Below are 20633 nucleotides of genomic sequence, written 5' to 3' on the forward strand. Positions count from 1 at the left end.
GCTGATCTTTGGTGCAAATGCTGCTTAGTTGTGGGGCTTCTTAAACCTCAAAGCACAGAGTCGAGGGTGCCTCGGGTGCTGCGCAGTCAGCGTCTCGGGGGTCTTTCGAGATGTCCGCTCCCACGTCTCTCGGTGCCTCCACGGGTCCCTTCTTTGCAGGGACTGTGGATCGGGCTGGGAGAAGTCTGGGAAGCTGGGTCTTGTCAGGCTCTGCACTCGGGCTCCGGCGGGAGGCGGCGGCAAAGCAGACGTCGAGGTGCTGGGTGATGCCTGTGTTCACAGGGTGGCCCCTCCTAGGCCACAAGGGAGATTCTCTTCAGTCTTCTGAGCAGCAGAATGTCAAAGTCCAGTCTTCTTCTTTGTTTAAAGTTGATTTCAGGATGATCTGCTGTGCAATGGCACTGCTCCCACTCTTATTCCCAATCTGAGGGGTGGATCTCCTGCTAGGTCCCTCCCCTATGGGTGGGACCAGGAAGGGGGGTGGTTACACCCCCTCTCCTTTGTCCAGCTCCTCGCCAGGACTGGGGCTGGAAAGCCCCAAAACCGGTTTGGGCTGGCTTATGCACAGGGACACCTTGTGTGCCCCAGGCATGTCTCAATCTATTCAGCCCTGTCCTACCCAATACACAAAACCCTGTCTGGGGTGGTGCTCGCACCTCCCCCGGCAGGAAACCCTTTGTCCAGGCCCTCCTCGCTGGAAGGACTCCCAGCAGCAGGAGGTCAGACATGTGTCTGTGGTGGCAGCATCCATTTTGTGATGCTGAGGCTCTGGTTAACTTTAACCGGGGTTAAGGCTACACACATGTCGTGTCCCTCTAGAAGGGTGGAATGCTATCCCCGTCGCCAGAATTGGCGAGGGGATAGTATTCCAATTCGTATGACACCTTACTCGACATGTTTTGATAAAGCCAAACCAAAGATAGCAAATAACCGCGAGGATTATAATGCACTTAAGAGTATATGGTATGGCAATATCCGGGAACAGCTTAGGGAGTGGTTCCCGACAGCTGCAGACAGGCTCAGCTCATGCTAGAGCACCATCTCACATATTTCCAAGCACTCTGCCTCCAGGATTGATGAGGCCTTCCATAGGAGTGGCTGATAGGAACATATGTGTCCAGTTTAGGGTTAGATATAGGGATACTATATCTAAGCAAGAGGTGATTACACCAACTTACCCCAGCTGAGTGATCAGCCAGTTGTGTCAAATATGGAGGCCAGGCCAGGGGTGGCACAATACATGCTGCAGCCCCTGGTAGGCCTTGGCTACACCTATGCCCTGGGTACCTATAGTACACTGTTACAGGGGCCTATAAGGTGAACCAATTCCAATTGTTTTATGCACCTAAGGTACATGGCGTCCATTTTAAGGAGAGAGCAATCGGCCTGGGGCCCTGAATAGCAGGATCCCAGGCCAACTAAGTCAAAAACCAGCTAAACACCAGGCAAAAAGTTTGGGGGTAAACATAGTCAGATATCCACCTTCCTACATAACCCCCCCCCCCCCCCCCCAAACGAAAGGAGATAAGGCTATCCTTGACCAGGTAAGCCTATATTGCCTAAGTGGCCATATAAGGAAGTACCAGCTCTGGCTTGGTAACCCCCTGTCTCATGGTCCACTAAGCAATCCCTCACCCTAAGGGTATCTGAGGGTCTCCACCATAGGGAATCTCTACCTGTGGTGTGTCTTTGCAAAGTCAAAGGCTGGTGTTGAGATGGAGTACTGAAGTGAGTTTCCTCTGTAGGGCTCAGCTTCCTCCAATCACTCTCCACCATGTGTGCCTTTCTTTCTCTGACTGAGTTGCACTGTGCTCTCAGGGTCAACCTCTGGCTACCTAAAGCTGGAGGCTGAGTCCCTCTGTTTGGCTTACTGGAGGGACAGTTCAGGTTTGGGCCCTTAGGGTCCCAGGTTTGGCTGTGCCCAACAATATCCATCTGGGGGAGGTCCCTAACTACTTTTAAGGGGGATCCCTCAGGAGTTTTTAAAGTTTTCACCTCACTAGGGCTACTAGTTTCGGTGCCCCTAACCTGTTGATGGGGGTGCTTTATTTGACAGGGGGCCCTTTGGGTCTCACTGTCCTTCTTGTCCTCTGCAGCCCTGGGCTGAGTAAGGCAAGGTAGAGAGGGGCAGGTTACCTGCTCCAGACTGGGTCCCACCTGAGAAGGGTCCACTGCCATCAGAGGCTCTGTCAGGCCAGGCCTAACAACCTCTGGGACAGTTCCTTCATCAGGGGTAAGATCAGTTCCCTGAGGAGGCTGATCCTTTCCTAAAGTCTGGTGAGGGGGAGATTTCTCTTCCTCCTCCATGCTCTCTGTTTGGGTGGAGTGATCCATCATTTCAGGCTTCACTACCCATGTATCTGTTTGAGTTTGGGCTGTGGCCATCACAGCCCCTCCATCCTTTTCAGGAGGAGACTCAGTTTGGGTATGGGCTGTTACCAGTACAGCCCTGCTACTCTTTTCAGGAGGGAAGTTATCTAAAGATGGGGCTGAGGTTTGCTCAGCCCTCCCAACCTTTTCAGGAAGGACATCTTGGATTGGGGCTGTGGCCATCACAGCCCCACTAACCTTTCCATGGAGATTTACCATTCTAGAATGGGTTTGCTGTTCAACCTTAGCCCAGGCTGAGATTTCCAAATCATTACCCAGTAGGCAATCTACAGGCAAGTTTGCTGACACTGCCACTCTCTTTGGGCCAGTGACACCTCCCCAGCTAAGATTGACTACTGCCATGGGATGATTGGATTCTATGCCATCAATGTTTGTCACCTGATATTTGGCATCAGGTAAAAGTTGCCTTGAGGGGACTAGACATTCAGCCACCATGGTGATGCTAGCCCCTGTGTCTCTGAAGGCCTCAACTTTCAAGCCATTGATGAGGGGCTCCTGTCTATACTTGCTCAAAGTGTTTGGGCAAGCAGTGAAATTGGCAAACCCCATGCCAGTCTCATAGACAAGAGTATCTGAGTTAGGGGACCTGGATAGGCCAGAGTCCACCTGTCCTCCAAAAGTAAACCCACCCAAATTCTTGGGGGTGCTCCCACCACCTGGGGGACCACTGCTAACAGTGACAGGAGGTGTTGGTGCCTTACCTGGAGGTATATTCTCCTTATTTCCATTCTTGGGACAACAGTTATCTGTTTTGTAATGCCCCACCTGTTTACAGGTATGACAATACGGCTTTTTCTGGGATGTAGAAGTGTCTTGGGACCCACCCCCATTCTTGGAGTTTTGGGGCCCTGGGGAAGTCATTTCCTTACTTTTATCCCCACCCTTCTCTTGAGGCTTGGTAGTCTCTTTCTTTTGGTCACCACCCTGGTTCTTAGGCCTGATCCTGGTTCTGACCCATTTGTCTGCCCTCCTACCCAATTCTTGTGGGGAGGTCAGATCAGAGCCAACCAGGTGCTGATGTAGAAGCTGATTTTGACAATTACTTAAGATTTGCTCTCTCATAATTAAATTATACAATCCTGTATAGTCAGTAACCTTACTTCCCAGCAACCAGCCCTCCAGAGCCTTAGTGGCACATTCAACAAATTCAGACCAATCCTGAGTCTGTGTCTTCTGGGTATCTCTGAACATTAACCTGTACTGTTCAGTGGTTAAGCCTAACCCATCAATCAGAGCACTCTTCAGGACCATGTAGTTTCTAGAATCCCCATCACTAACTGTGAGGAGTCTGTCTCTGCCTCTACCTTCAAAGGAGAGCCACAAGATTGCTGCCCACTGCTCCTGAGGGATCTGCTGTACCATGCAGGCTCTCTCAAGTGCAGTCATCCATTTGTGGATATCATCCCCAGCTTTGTAGGGGGGCACAATCTTACTCAGGTTTCTTGTATCAAAGGACCTGTCTTTATCCTTCTGGATATTGCTGCCACCAGTGGATCCTAATCCACTCTCTCTAGGCTGTCTTGCTCTAGCAAGTTTCTCCTTGGCCAGGGCAACCTCTAGTTCTTGCCTCTGAATCCTAAGCTAAGCCTCTCTCATCTTGGCCTCATGTTCCCTTCTCTGAGGGCTAGTCATCTCCTTTCTGGAGTGACCATGAGAACCTCTAGAAGCATGGGAGTTGTTAGAGTCACCTGAGTGAGTCCTTCTCCTCCTAGGCTTCTGGTTAAGTCCACCTGGGGGTCTGAATGGGTTGTTACCTGATTCATTCCCAAGTAAGCTTAAGTTAGCCTGGTTCAGTCTACTGACCAGCACCTGACTATTTCTGTCATCATCTGACTCACTGCTTTCCACCTCCTCCTCTTCCTCTTCATCTACCTGAGGAGCTCCAGTGGTGGAGGCTTCCTCATCTACCAGGATGATAGGGGCAGGGGTGTCTACAGTGTCATCCTCTGAAGGATGGCCTCCTTCAGCATCCCCTGTGGGGTTTGCCTTAGAGGGCTTTAGAGTCTCAGACTGGTCTAAGAGCTCTCTTAGGTGGTCTGTAGTAGGGGAAGGCCCTGTCTTCAGACCCCTTAAGACACAAAGCTGTCTTAATTCCTTAAAGGAAAAAATAGCAAATTTGGATGGTGCCCTTGGAGGGTCACTCTCAACAGGAGTAAGTCCACTGGACCCCTCTGCTCCAGACATTGCTCTAGTGTGGGTGGATGTGTTGCAATCTACCTACACTGGTGTTTACCTACTAAACCTATCTAGTAGTTGTAGCTAGGGTGTGCTACTCCCTTTGCTCTACAACAACTAAGTTCAGTAGAACTTAAGTATACTAGTCTTGTTTTATATGTACCTAGCAGGTACCTGTATGATCTTTCAAATGATAATCTCAAAGATTGTAATGGTAAAACAACAGCAAGCTCAGATCCCAATCCGCTGCTCACCAATGTGAGAAGTTGGCCTGGTATATAATGCTCACTAGTTCTTAGTGATCACTTTGTACCATGCCAAGCAACCCTTATGATGATGGTTGTAATTCAACCTTGTAGACCAGTTATCCTAGTGGTAACGTGGACAAAGCAGTCTTAGGCTAAACTCTGAAAGGCATGTGAAGCCAGCTGTTATACCATACACAACCCCCTTGAATACCAAATGAAAGGGACACCACACAGATATATATTGAAAATATATATTGATTTATTAACTATAAAATCCCCTGGACTCTTTATGAGCACAGAAGCACAAGCGTTAAATCACAAGACAGTTTAAAATACACAAAAGTTGCACAATATGGATGAGCCCTAGGGGCCACCTAAACCATATACTAAGAAAGTGGTATAAGAGATACCAATAGGAAAGGGAACAGGCCTAGGGCCTTGGGAATCGCTGGAGCTATTCGAGACTAGCAATGATTAAGTCGGGAAAGGCCCACGGGACTCGGGTGCAGTGTTCAAAGTGCACGCACTTTCCAATGCAAAGTCTATGGTGCGTAAAAAGTACAAAGTTAGTTTAAGGGCACTTCCGCTGAACCTAGAGGAACAAAACTTAAGACACAGACCCTAGAGGTGTGTACCAGTGTAGGGACACCGGCGTTGCAATGTTACCTCACCCACAGGAAGTGGGTGCACAGGGTCGAAGTGGCGTCGGGTTTTGACACGCAGGTTCTTGGCGCTTGAAGCTGAAGATGCTGCAGGCTATGTGAAGGAGAAGTGTCTGGTGGATCCAAGGGTGGATCTGAAGTGGTAAAGACCTGAAAGCAGAGGGGACAATGTTCAAAGTCACTGACCAGTGACCACCGTGGAACCAGATTGGAACCAGGCAAAGTCGGGTGCAAACAGGTGATGAGGTGTGGCTTCTCTCTGCAGCCACGTAAACACGAAGAGGTCAAGGACGTCCAGGAGTCGATCACGAGCTGTCCCTTGAAGGCTCTAGCTGATGGCGGTTTCGGCAACTCGATTGAAGCAAACAAGCCTTGGCTAATGCAAGCCACGGGGAAAGTAAAAAAGGCTTATTACTCGGACCAGCAAGGTCAGAGCGGGTACTCCTTTCTACAGGAGCGAGGGCAGGTCTGGAGCAACCAGACCCACAGTGTAAATCGTAGGTTTCTTCGCCAAGATGGCCGCTGCCCACGTGACAAGCGGCCGGGATGGCGAGTCAAGTGGCACAAAGCAAAAGGGCCCCACGCAGATTGTGGAGATGCTGGAGGGCTGATCTTTGGTGCAAATGCTGCTTAGTTGTGGGGCTTCTTAAACCTCAAAGCACAGAGTCGAGGGTGCCTCGGGTGCTGCGCAGTCAGCGTCTCGGGGGTCTTTCAAGATGTCCGCTCCCACGTCTCTCGGTGCCTCCACGGGTCCCTTCTTTGCAGGGACTGTGGATCGGGCTGGGAGAAGTCTGGAAAGCTGGGTCTTGTCAGGCTCTGCACTCGGGCTCCGGCGGGAGGTGGCGGCAAAGCAGACGTCGAGGTGCTGGGTGATGCCTGTGTTCACAGGGTGGCCCCTCCTAGGCCACAAGGGAGATTCTCTTCAGTCTTCTGAGCAGCAGAATGTCGAAGTCCAGTCTTCTTCTTTGTTTAAAGTTGATTTCAGGATGATCTGCTGTGCAATAGCACTGCTCCCGCTCTTATTCCCAATCTGAGGGGTGGATCTCCTGCTAGGTCCCTCCCCTATGGGTGGGACCAGGAAGGGGGGTGGTTACACCCCCTCTCCTTTGTCCAGCTCCTCGCCAGGACTGGGGCTGGAAAGCCCCAGAACCGGTTTGGGCTGGCTTATGCACAGGGACACCTTGTGTGCCCCAGGCATGTCTCAATCTATTCAGCCCTGTCCTACCCAATACACAAAACCCTGTCTGGGGTGGTGCTCGCACCTCCCCAGGCAGGAAACCCTTTGTCCAGGCCCTCCTCGCTGGAAGGACTCCCAGCAGCAGGAGGTCAGACATGTGTCTGTGGTGGCAGCATCCATTTTGTGATGCTGAGGCTCTGGTTAACTTTAACCGGGGTTAAGGTTACACACATGTCGTGTCCCTCTAGAAGGGTGGAATGCTATCCCCGTCGCCAGAATTGGCGAGGGGATAGTATTTCAATTTGTATGACACCTTACTCGACATGTTTTGATAAAGCCAAACCAAAGATAGCAAATAACAGCGAGGATCATAATGCACTTAAGAGTATATGGTATGGCAATATCCCGGAACAGCTTAGGGAGTGGTTCCCGACAGCTGCAGACAGGCTCAGCTCATGCTAGAGCACCATCTCACATATTTCCAAGCACTCTGCCTCCAGGATTGATGAGGCCTTCCATAGGAGTGGCTGATAGGAACATATGTGTCCAGTTTAGGGTTAGATATAGGGATACTATATCTAAGCAAGAGGTGATTACACCAACTTACCCCAGCTGAGTGATCAGCCAGTTGTGTCAAATATGGAGGCCAGGCCAGGGGTGGCACAATACATGCTGCAGCCCCTGGTAGGCCTTGGCTACACCTATGCCCTGGGTACCTATAGTACACTGTTACAGGGGCCTATAAGGTGAACCAATTCCAATTGTTTTATGCACCTAAGGTACATGGCGTCCATTTTAAGGAGAGAGCAATCGGCCTGGGGCCCTGAATAGCAGGATCCCAGGCCAACTAAGTCAAAAACCAGCTAAACACCAGGCAAAAAGTTTGGGGGTAAACATAGTCAGATATCCACCTTCCTACACTAAGAACCTAGCTTTTTTAGACTAATCTCAACTATCTACTGTGCCCAGTTATGTGTTTACTACATCTTGTGAAAGGATGTTTGCTGATTAGTGCAGTACTATTCCTCTACCTGTATGTTAAACTACTGTAATGCACTGATTCTGATTGCTACCTCATACATGAAAGAATGTCTGCCTATTTTTACAGTATTATAATTCTACCTATATTTTGAATATTTGTAATGCAGATTGCTATCTTATATATGAAAGTACTATCCCTATACCTGTATTTTAAACTTCTGCAATGCACTGATTCTGATTGCTACCTCATTTATGAAAGAATCTCTGCCTATTACTGCAGTATATATTTCTACCTATATTCTGAACATTTGTAATGCACAGATTGCTACCTCATATATGATGGTTGCTAACTAATGACATTTTAGATTCTTTGATTCTAATTTTTGATTCATATACATTATTGGCGGCATCTGTACTATGTTCTTATATTCTATTTTATTAGTCCGACTGCTACCTCATAGACCTCACATCTCTGGTTGCCCACTAGTGTCACTTCTGTCTCTATTTAAACATTTGTAATGCGCGGGCTGCTATCTAATGTTGATTTTTGATTTGTGACTCATGTAAATTGTGGTTTGCATTTGTATCTTGCTCTCGCCAGTATTATACCTTCTCCTATATTCTGCACTACTCTACACATTTTCCTCTACCTGCACCCACTCCTTTTCTTCTCTCCTGTTACGTACCGACTGCTACCTCACATACAATATACCTCTACTGTAGTATGCAATACTCTGCACAGTGCTACAACCTGCACCCACTCTCACCCTTCTCTACTCTCCTGTAATACACCAACTACTACCGCGTATAGTTCTGGATGCTCACTAGTGTCACCTCTGCCCCCTAGGATCACTGTTGATCCATGTAATTGGTATTATACCTCTCTCTTGTACTTTGCAATATACTGAATGCACTTGCTCTACTGCATACTCTATCACTTTGGTAACGCTGGCTGATCACTATTTTCACTCCAGTACCGTGTAACTTATGTATGTATCTGTGCCTCTGCACACTCTGATATCTGGGATGCTGACTGATCACTAGTACCACTTTGTTAATGTGTAGCGTACTTTACGTACTTGCTTTCCTGTACATGTATACCATTATATTGCAGTCTCCCACACACACCTAAACCACCGCCCCATCATGGATCCTATCGGCAAGCACACATATAAAATCAACTACCCACCGACACTCACCAAAAAAGCCGCTAAACGCTTTAAACACAACTTCCTTAGGTCACACCATGAAACACCCTTTGCTGACACCTACCAATGGATCCCTGAACACTGATATCATCTTCCACACCACACGCAGAGCTCAATGGCAAAAGGCGTTCCACACCCTACTCACCGTCTCTTCCACCAAGAAATCCTCTCACAGCCTAACTCTTTCCATCACGCCATCCCAACTCTTTCCAGGCAGAGCCACCATCACCATCTACAATAACGGGATTGTCCTATCTCAATCCACAGACAGGAACCTGGAACTACTAGACAACTTGTTCCCGACTCTCAAAGAGCACCTCTCCAACTCGCGGAACAACATCTCAATTAGGGACACACCTATTACCCCGGACCCCCCATCTCCTACCCGCAACTCTTCTATCCCAGTTCAGCACCGGGCAGGTGACTCAAGCGCATCAAACACTGACACAGATTGCTCCCCCTCATACACCAACCACACCCCCACCCCTTCTGCCAACTCACGGGCATCCACACTCTTCATCAACACTACTCACACACCTACAGATGGCCTTAACACCCCGCTCACCCCAGACGGCACAGCTCCTTCCCACAGCACACCTAACCTAGCTCAACACCAGAACAACACCCCTATTTATAAATCCCCCTCTCTATCCCCCCCTATACTCAGCCCCCATTACCCTCGAACTAACCACGCAGAACACACATCCTCTCTCAATCTAACTCCCCCTCCCCACAACAGGGCCACCTCCAATCTCATCTCCCCTCCTACTCTCAGCCCCCACTACCTGACTGGTTCCCCCACCACCACTATCAGTCTCCCAGACTACACCTTGATCCGCCCGCCTACCATCAATGCCCTCACCCAGACCGCCAACGCCCTACCTACCTCATCCACTCCTCTCCCGCCCAAAACTTCTCTCCCCCCTAACATCACCCAGTACACTAACACAACGCAACCCCGTTCGAACACCAGCCCTCCCTCCCATCAGCACGCGAATTCCCTGGTCAGTCATTCACCTTTGACTACCACCCCCAACCCCACCCCCTCCCCCTCCACCTACCTCACGATGGACAACACCCCCTCCACCTACCCCACGATGGACAACATCATGGCCACTCTCTTCCAGATCAAAGAAGACATACACATCATCAAAGAACTACTCTCCATACACCCCACACACCCCTTACCCACCCCCATGCCCCCCCCCAAACTGGCCACTCCCCCCCCAGCAGACACCCTCACACACCCGCCCAAATTGGCCACTTCCCCTACGGCCGACACCCACACCCTACACCGGGCGTCAATACCTGTTCATAGTCGCAACTTCTGCCCTCGGCCCCCTCGCCGTCTCTGCAACCCCGCACACAACTTCACCTCCCAACCCATCTTGTCCTCCGCCCTCCCAATTAACTCTCCCACTCAACTCTCCCCCAACCGGACCTCAATGCCAGCTCGCAATCGCAACAACCGCCCTTGTCATACCCATAACCATATTTCTGATCTCGACACACTCACCCTTCTCCGCTCCTATGACCCAGCATCCCAAAATGACACAACCACCCCACACCTCACCATTCCCTCGATACACTCAAATCCCCTTAGACCCCCCACACTAAACAACAAATCCTCCATCCCCAATAACCTCAGAAGAGTCCCCCTCGCTCTTGAACCACCCACCACCCCCAGCACACCCCGTCTCAAATGCACCCTCCTCAATTGTAGATCGGCCTCGAAACATGCCGCCGCTATTGCAGAGCTCCTCTTATCGCGGGACCTCGACATAATCATACTGACTGAAACCTGGCTAACTGAATCTTCTACACCTATTATGGACATTCTAGTCCCCCCTAACTACCACATTATCAGGCTCGACAGATCAGGCCAACTGGGGGGTGGAATCGCATGCATTTACAGGAACAACATCTCTGTTCGGAGAGCCAACTTCACCTCACTACCATCTCCAAATTCCTGTGAATACATCTGCCTCGACATTATCAGTGAGGGCAAACCGATATGCTGTCTTCACAGCATTTACCACCCTCCCAGGGACAACTTCACCTTTTCCCAACAAATCATGGATATGATCTCAACCAATTCCGGGCGGCAGCTCACCCAAATATACCTTGGGGACTTTAACCTCCACTGGAACGATCGTAATGACGCGGTGGTAAATAGTCTTAAAAATTTCCTCGACGCCCTTAACCTCACCCAAATATGCAACAGCCCGACCCGCGAGAAAGGCTCTATCCTTGACCTGATCATCTCCAAAGAGGACACTATTCTACTCGAGTCCATCCAACCCTGTGACTGGTCAGATCACCATATTATCACATTCTTCATCAATGAAAAAGTTAAAGTCAACCCGACTCAATTCCCCAAACCGAAAGTTTGGAAAAGAGACATGAAAAAACTCAACCCAGGCTCTTTACCCCCCAACAGGCGCAATCTCCTTCTTCCACCGACAGACGATACGGACGTTCAAACCCTGACTGACCACTATCTCAATGCCATGACCACAATAATTGATGAGGCTGCACCTATGCAGCTGAAAAGAGTCACTACTAAAATCTCCAACCCATGGTACGACGGGAGTCTCAATGAGGATAGACGAGACATGCGAATGGCTGAACGTATCTGGAGAGCAGCTCCCTCTGCAATGCACCTAAAAGACCTGAAGAAAAAGAGAAACGCCTACTTCAGGAAAATAAAACGTACAAAATCAGACTTCTTCAGCCGCCAGCTCGACCAGGCAAAAAACAGACCGAGAAAACTATTTGAGCTTATCAGATCACAATCCAAGGAACAACCCCAACCACTTAACACTGCGAGTAAAGCTCCCTCCTGTGAAGACTTCGCTGCTTTCTTTATCCAAAAAACTGACAACATAAAAAGCGATCTCCTTATTGACGCAAGCCTCCATTCCAAACCCCAGTGCCCAGCAACCGCTGAACCAAAAAACAATGCTACATGGTCAACCTTTGGCACATACTCGGAAGAAGAAATTGGTAAACTGCTCAACACCCTGAAACCATCCAATCACCTCACGGACCCCTTGCCTGCTTCCGCAGTAAAAGACTTTACCCCTCTGCTTCTCCCTCTCTGGACTAAAATTGTCAACAGCTCTCTCCAACAAGGAAGCATCCCTGACTCCCTCAAAGTTGGTCAGGTCACACCTCTACTAAAAAAGCCCACAGCCGACCCCTCTGACCTCATCAACTACCGACCCATCACCAATATTCCCACCCTCGCCAAACTACTAGAAAAATGCGCACAACTACAATTGACTAAGCACATTGAGCAATTTGATCTCCTCAATCCGCACCAGTCAGGCTTCCGAGCGGGACACAGTACTGAAACGGCCATGACGCACATAATTGACGACGCACTTCAAATGCTAGACCAAAACGACACCTGCCTCCTCATCCTTCTTGATCTCTCTTCAGCATTCGACACCGTTAAACATGAGAATCTGCTAGAACTCCTAAACACAAGAATGGGCTTATCAGGAACTGTTCTCAAGTGGTTCACTTCCTTTCTTCACAACAGGACGCAGAAATTCAAGAGCAACAACCTGATGTCCTCGCCAATACCTGTAACGCTAGGAGTCCCCCAGGGATCCTCTTTATCCCCAACTCTGTTCAACCTAGTCATGGAACCACTCACCACCTTGCTACAAGCATCCAATGTACACTTTCACATGTACGCCGATGACACCCAACTTTATCTCAAATTACAATCTCCCAATGACATCCTGCTCCTGAACGCAACAATCAGATGCACCCAATCCTGGCTTGCCGATAATCACCTCAAACTCAATGCCCTGAAAACAGAGTTCCTTCTGATCTCACCTCCAGCTAAGAGCTCCACTGCTCAAACCTGGCTTAAACACCTAACTGCACTCAATGTCCAACCCACCATCGTGGACTCAGCAAAATCTTTAGGCATTACACTTGACACCAATCTCAACATGCAGCAACACATCAGCAAGGCAACTAAGGGCGCAAACTTTCAGATCAATACTCTGAGAAAACTTAAACCCTTCCTCCCAGCCAAAGACTTCCAAACCGCAGTACAAGCTATAGTCATCCCCCGAATTGAATACGGCAGCACCGCACTAGTCGGACTCCCCCTAACCACAACCGCACCACTAAGAGCCTCCCTAAACGCTGCAGCGAGACTCATCACTGGGTCAAAAAAGCACTCCCACATTACCCCTGACCTGAGAGCCCTGAATTGGCTGCCATTTGAAGCCAGAATACACCTGAAAATCGCCTGCATGACACACAAGGCGGTTCACCTTAAATCACCCGGTTACCTCGTCCAGAAATTGACAATATCTGGCGGAACTAGAAACACTAGAGGCACAAATAATCTTCTGCTGAAACCGCGAAGATTCCGGAAGGAAAAAACATATAAGCGCTCCTTCTCTGGAATGGCACCTAGGATCTGGAACTCTCTCCCTCCAGAAACCAGGCTTATCCCATCTACTACACTCTTTAAAAAAGAAGTAAAAGCTATCCTCATGGCTAAATACACTTGAACTAGAATCTAGAACTCTGTTAACACTGTACTACATGCTTCTACCTGCTTGACCCCTTTGCCTACTTGTATGAGTAGTCTCCCTCACATACCCCGTATGTAACCTAGTTGTACTGTTCGATTTATTGATTTATTTGTATGATTACGCCCCCATCATGTACCCCTCTATGTAACCTATTTGTACTGTTTTGATTTGATTTATTGGTATGAGTACGCCCCATCATGTATCCATCTATGTAAAGCGCTCTGATATCTGCAAAGATCTTGTCCGCGCTATATAAAACTTTTAAAATAAATAAATTAAAATAAATAAATCAGAGTCTCTAATAAAAAGCATGACTGAGGTTTTTCTTCCTCTAGCTGAAACCCATAGGTTTCTGCAGCCTTTTTAATCACCTGATTATACAAGCCAATGTCATCTGGGGTGATGGCCTCGAAGGATATGATTCCAAGCCTCCTCAGGTGATTCGGCATCGAGATCTTGCCAATGGAGCTCTTGATTCTCTGAGTTCGGCGATTCTGCGTATGCTTGTTCGTCTTCCTCAACGTCTTCCCCGAAGAAGAATTAACCTTCCTCTTCTTCTTTAATCTGTTCATGGGTTCTTGACGGTTTACACTACTATGCACTGTTTTTAGTTTTGGGAGTGGATAGGACTCTATTAAAATAGTTTTTTCCATTTCCACGACCCAATTTTAACAATTTCTTGCACTTAGCACGTATTATTTTTCATCACATTTTTTGCACTGCTAGTCAGTTTACCCCTTGATGCCATAGTACACCACACTCCCTTTTTTCATTAGACTAGGCTACAACCTGCCTAATCTACAGTGGATAAAACCACTTTCCTTCGGGGTGAAGGATCCCAAATGATGTAGGGCGGTACAGGTTGGTAATCTGATGGGAACAATTATTTCACCACGATATACTCCTAGTAGATTTCACGGTTGTACCCTCTAGAGCACACAGACAGTTTATAGATAGTTTGGTCTCTGAACCATTGTTATCCAAGTTGCATAGGAACACCCACGCACTACCCATGGAAAGTCTCCCTGGGGAAAGGCAGCGATTTGGCCAGCCTTGCAATACTCCAGATATATCAAGCCATGTATGGCCACATAAGGTGTCCTTGAATGGATTGATAAGTCTGACTTTAGTGTTAAATCTGACAATAGTGTTGTGTTACCCTATCACCCCCTTGCATCGACCTTGATATCTTGGTGTTCACCTGAACCTTCTACGCCTCATAGTTGTTAGAGAAACCCATCTTCTCTTTCGACAGAGCACCCTTTTTTTCTGTGTTCCCATCTCCAACAGGCCCACCAAGTATGTATTGGCCCAATGTGCCCAAAGGATTTTATCTCTGTGGACCAGAATTGTTTGTTTTAAGTACAAGCATGGGATGCAGTCCTCTGATCCATGGTCTCGTGGGAAACAGAACATACTGATGTGGTGTTCATTTTTCAGAGTACACTTTCGATGGCAGTTTGCGAAAATTTAAGACTATGCTTATAATCAAAACTGGTGTTGAACTTCAGGGATCCCACCATGACCAGGTAACATTCTCTGAATATCAATCCCCTGACAAACAAGTTGTAAAAAAAAAAAATAAATAACGGCCCATCCCTCATTCTCCATTGAATGGCCATTAGTGTTTACATCCAAAACTGGGGATTTGTTGCTTATAGTGAGGGATAGGGCTTCAGGGTTGATTTATTCCTTACTATTTGAAAATGACCTTACTCTCATCATTATTCTCACACTTGCATCAAAATGACCTCGTGCAGATTTAACCCTTGATCTGGGCCAAGCTGCCATAAGAAAGTCAAGGCAATAACACCAACGCCTTTGAGTTATCTTCATTTTTCAAAAAGGAGAGCCTGGCTCCTGCGAAAATTGCAAATATCTTCTTCTACCTTTACCATATCAGTAACTGCTTTTATTACAACTCCTTCACTGTGGCAATGAGGCATCTAATAAATTGAATGAAAAATTATTGGTCTAGAAGCATTGAAATACTTCCCATACTTTTTTTGACCAAATTGCATGGGTGATTTCTCATTCAATTCTAAAAGGTAGCAAACCGGAGAAACCGTGGACGCCAAACATTACGATGCAACACCACATTCATATATTCCCATGCACCCAATCTATCCAGTTCTAGTACGGTAATTCCTGTCCACTGTTAAATCCCTGTCAGCTGTTAAAACAACAAAACACACTGAAGCGGCTAGAAACCATGACTAAATCCCTAGGATCATGTAGAAATGAATCCTTCCACATTTCATCAAGATATCACACCTCTTATGTCTGCAAGTCTGTTAAAGGAAAAAATTCTTGAATCGTGGAAAACTTAACACCCTCCATAAATGATATCAGCTGCAGCAAAGATTTCAGTATTTCCATAACCCAACAAGAGATCAATCATTTGAAACAGTGTTTGGAAATAGCTAAATGTCTACATGATACTGCAATACATTTGGCAAAAGAACAGAAACCAATACAACATATGCATTTGAGAACATTTTTAATAAATAATGCAACAAAATTACATTTCTGATTATTTACCATCAGTATGTAAAATTATGGCTAAAAATAAGATGTTGTTTCTTATATGAACATAATGAAAACATTGATAACATGGACTGTTCCCGTAGACTGCCCACCTTTTCTATACAACGATGTCTCTTTTTCCTTAAAAATTTTCAAGTCAAAATTTTATCTGCAATAATCGCCAACAAAATTTTTCACCCACAGTGGGAAAACCCCGTATGTGCCAATGAATAAATGCACATGTTGCAAGTAGCACCACTGATAAAGCCAAGGAAAGTATATGCTTATAAATAGGTCATAAAATCCGCGGACGGAAAAGATCATTTGGCAGGTTTACAAAAGGCAATTAATGCATTTCTCTTGCATTTGAAAAAAATATTCCTGTATTGGTCGAACAGATAAATGTGAGAATATTTTATACAGGAAAGAGTGGAAATGTCCAGTTTACGGGGTGTGTGTGTACATCACCACCATGTGTCACTTTACATATAATTCAACTACAACTCGTTATCAACAAACGCATGAACAAAATAATGCTTTTCGACATTTTTCAATAAGACAAAAAGGTTAATAGTTACAATGGTTTACAAATAAAGTTTAGTGATTGTGCTTTTAAAACCAAAAAAAAAAAAACAGTGCATTACAAAAATACAGGGTCGAAGAAAACTTCCAGAGTGGCACTTGTAATTGGGGCAGGGATGGGATGATATCTGTATGTTCAATTTCTGCCAAATAGGAAACATCTGTAAAATCCTTTGGAAAAATCAAGCCCTTTAGGCCTCTGGTAAATCTGAACGTTGATTTGATCCAATTTGAAAAATGTGAATTCAAATTCTTCCAAATGCTTTGGAAACGATAGGATTCTTTGTTTTCCCAGTTCTCCACAACACTTATGCAGATGGAAAAATATATTTATTTCTTAAGCTTAGAATGCCGGAATAAAATCCCCAAACCACTAGAAATTGAACAAGCTTTACATTATTGAAGCGAATAGCATAGTTTCAATAAATCTGTCCTTTACTTCTGAAATGAGGAAGACAGGTTTAAGTACCACAGGAGCATACAAAAAGTACATATATACAATGAGACACCTCCAAGGTGTTTTGTTGATACAACTAAAATGGTAAATGGGACTGACAATGTCATTTGAGGAACTGTCAAAAAAACAGCCCGTAAACAGAGATTTATTTATCTTTAGCATTAAATGCAGACCAATCAACTCGAAATGCTACAACAACCCTTTGCATAGGTTTTACCGTATGCTGCCAATCACGTTGAGTGGTATATTACAATTTCTAGAATCGACCTCGTGAACAGAAGCAGTGCATTGCGACTTCTACTGGAAGCAAGGGATTTCAGAAAACAAGGACAAAATAAAGAAAAGCAACAACGCCAGTTCCTGGCACCTTCTGCTGGTCAATCCCTGAAGCAGCACTAGAAGGAGCTCGACAACAAGATCATCTGCCTTCCTGGCTGGAGGAGCAGTAAGGTGCCATCTTGTGCCCTGCCATGGGAGATGAGCGGCGAAGAATGTTCGAGAAGGGGAGAGATGTGTAAACAGGAAAAGGAAATAGTGTTCAGCTGTTACCATGAATAAAAAAAGAAAAAATACATTTGTACACTTTGATTGCACTGAACAGTATTTCTGGCATTGAACGAGATCCACGTGGAGGCATCTTAGGGGACAGCTTTCTGATTATGTGACTTTGACCTGGTTGTTTTCAGCTTTCTGTTTCCTGTAAGAAATAAAACAGCAATAAATTACAGGCGATCTTGCTTGCATCTCTTTAACAGTCAACTTGAACGGCACAAAGATTCTTTAAGAAAAAACAAGTAATGCTTTCTAATTTTTTGCAGAACACTCTGCAAAACCGAAATGTAGAGTACAGAGGTCGGAGAAGGGGCACTGTTAAGGCTGGGTGTTTGGCACCATGATCAGAAATATTGTTTCACTTCATTGCAACTATGCACATATCATTGAGTCTTTTCCACTTCAACGCCTAATCTTCCTTTCAACAATATTTTCCGAGGCAGAATTAGACCTATGTTTACGTGTTTGAACAAGTCAAAATTCAGTTATGTGCCACAAGGAAGCATCCACTACTGTTTAAAGGAGTTTTATTAACTAAAATCGCTGGTTCTGCCGGAAACGCGCCATGGGGCATTTTTTACCAACAAGATGTCGCAGATTTTAAAAACGTTATCATTTTTCTAAGAGTTTCAGAGAAATAAGAAACTGAGAATGTTCCAGAAAAGTAAAATAACACCGCAAAGTCGAGTGATCTTGAAAAAAGAGATGAAGCTGTTAAAAAAAGAGTAATTTATCTGTAAATAGAGCCATATAACATGTTATAAATCATTCTACCTTCTTTTACTCTATTGGTAGAGTCATTCAAAATATTTTGTATGGCAAATGACTCCACAACTAATGCAAACATTGCACTTTTATAATTGCTTTACTCATGATTATAATCAGCCTGTTAAAAACCCTGTGCACTGGAAATTGCTAATGGTTGAAGTAAAATAAATACATGTTGTGGTGTCGCTGTTCGCGAAGGCAGAAATAAGCGCTGTGGTGGTGGTACATTCCTGAGGCTCTGGTATGGATGTAACCAAATAAGTGAAATGTGGCTGACAATAACTGTAGACACACTGTCTGCATGGCTTCTGTCAGTAGAATTGATTCCACATTAGCCTTTACAGCACGGTTATTTCCACATTAAATGACGGATGATTTTCCAATGATTCCTTTTTGTGAGTTCATTGAGTTTTCCACAACCATTTATAAACTAACAACAGAGACATTCGGCTTCTCAAACCAAAGTAAAGAAATAAATTCCATTCTCAGATGACATACAAGACACTGGCGAGTGATGGCACAATGTCACTGAAACTACTAGAAACATCTCGTCATAGACCTATTTTGTTGCAATTGAGCATAAAATATAGAAATTAAAAATAAAATACAAAATTAAATAATGTGTTTGGAAAACTGAGCAGTCAAAAGCATACTATAGGGAAAAAAACGGTGGGTTGCAGTTACCTCAAACTCCTCGTCTCTGGGCCCTCCGCGTTCGTAGGATACTAACACTTGCATTTCAGCTGCATTCTTCCGGCCTGCGGTTTGATCTGCGCGACGCTTTCCACCCGACCCTCTCGAAGACATGGAGCTAGAGGAGCTGGGGTCCCGAGGGTTGTTTGATGTGGGAAATGTAGGTTTGCAGTAGGGTAGGATATCCTCTGTGGAAAAAAACAAAAAGTTACTATCTAACACATCCATTTTGAGGTTCTTCTACCACTTAATGTACTCCCAGTGCCAAGAGAGGGCAAAAATTGTGGAACCTTATACAAAAACAAAAAAACATAATATGCCTGCAGACTACTTACACCTTTCATGAATAGGAGGGAACATGACTAAACTGCGGATCTTGAGTCCTATATTGTGAATATAGGGTGAAGTGTTCCACTCAGCTCCCTGCTCTGCGCACATCCATTAATGTGGTCAGTGCTGATATTGTATATTACTTTCCTGGGTAATTATATACATTTCAAATCAAGGTGTTCGTGATTTTAATGAATGCATAATATACACATACAAAGTACAGAGTGAGAGAATGTAATGTGTGCTCAGTATTTATGAATTGACTCTGTAGCTTTCTGTAGTGTTAAAATCATACCTCTTACATATTTCTGGTCACTTGTTACATGAGTCAGGGAAGGTATTGCCACCAAATGACCCTCAATGATGCCCACAACAACAAGAAAGAGACTATAGGAAAAAAAGGAACATTCCAGACCCAACCACTAGATGATGGAATAATTTACAGCATGAGAATCCAGAAAAGATTCACGCTGCAAAATATACACATACAAAGTATTAAATCAGAACATTTAATTAGAGCTCAGTTCTTATTTATGTATTTACTGTGGAGCAGCGCTTAATTTGAGCTGGTGGTTGCCGGTGCTTGGCGCCGGCACTTAAGTTGTAACTCCGGCACTTATCATAGTCTGCCACATGATGGGCTGTTTGTCTGATTTAGAGTAAGCACAACAATAGCTGTTAACAAATTCAATATACGTTAAAAATGTCTAATTGCTGCCACCCATGCGAATCTTATGGCTTTGGGGGCATTGAATAGTCTGAATTGTCATACTTGTATGGTGCAATGGTGAGAAGCTGGTTTAGTACTCTAGTTTCATGTTCATGGTGAGTGCCAGCTGAAGTCTGTTTAGACCTTCCAGCTTTTGGAGTCATAATGCCTGACGGTCTTCCTTTTCTGACTCTATGGGCCTTGTTTTAATAGTTTTATTTGCAAATTAAGCAAAGAGTAGGTAGTTGGCTGTGCTCCTAAGGAAAGTTTCAGAATGTTCAGAGCTTGGTAACTTCTCTACCAGAGCATCTAGTGATATTTTTGTAGTTTGAATTTCTTTAGAAAGATGTTGCTAAAGTTGAATAAAGTAAGATATCTGGGCCTAGATTTATTAATGGCATGTATTCCATGGCATCACACAAGGTGACGCAAGCCCTTATGTTAGATTTACTGTGCCATGTAGAGTCACATTGTGTTGCGTAGTAAATCCGGAGTAAAGTAAGGCAGTGCAAGTCTCTGTCTTGCATTCCTCTGCATTGGGAAAGCGTTCCATGGGTAGAGCGGGGGTGTTCCCACACATCCACCCATGGTATTTGGTGCATTACCCTA

The 20633-nt window shown here is 45.6% G+C and overlaps 1 protein-coding gene across 2 annotated transcripts in view; it reads right to left on the minus strand.

The window, feature by feature from the left end:
• Positions 1-15890: 15890 nt before the first annotated feature.
• The window catches only part of ROBO1 (roundabout guidance receptor 1), a 1555637-nt gene continuing 1550894 nt past the window's right edge, over positions 15891-20633 (minus strand). For both annotated transcript variants that reach the window (XM_086934074.1, XM_086934075.1), the window contains 2 exons: positions 18977-19173; positions 15891-17669 (listed from right to left, as the gene is read on the minus strand). In XM_086934074.1, coding sequence (XP_086790200.1) covers positions 17655-17669; positions 18977-19173 — 212 coding nt within the window. In that variant the 3' untranslated portion in view covers positions 15891-17654. The remainder of the gene's footprint in view (positions 17670-18976; positions 19174-20633) is intronic.

Source organism: Lissotriton vulgaris, chromosome 8 (assembly GCF_964263255.1).
Source record: "Lissotriton vulgaris chromosome 8, aLisVul1.2, whole genome shotgun sequence".
Classification (NCBI taxonomy): domain Eukaryota; kingdom Metazoa; phylum Chordata; class Amphibia; order Caudata; family Salamandridae; genus Lissotriton; species Lissotriton vulgaris.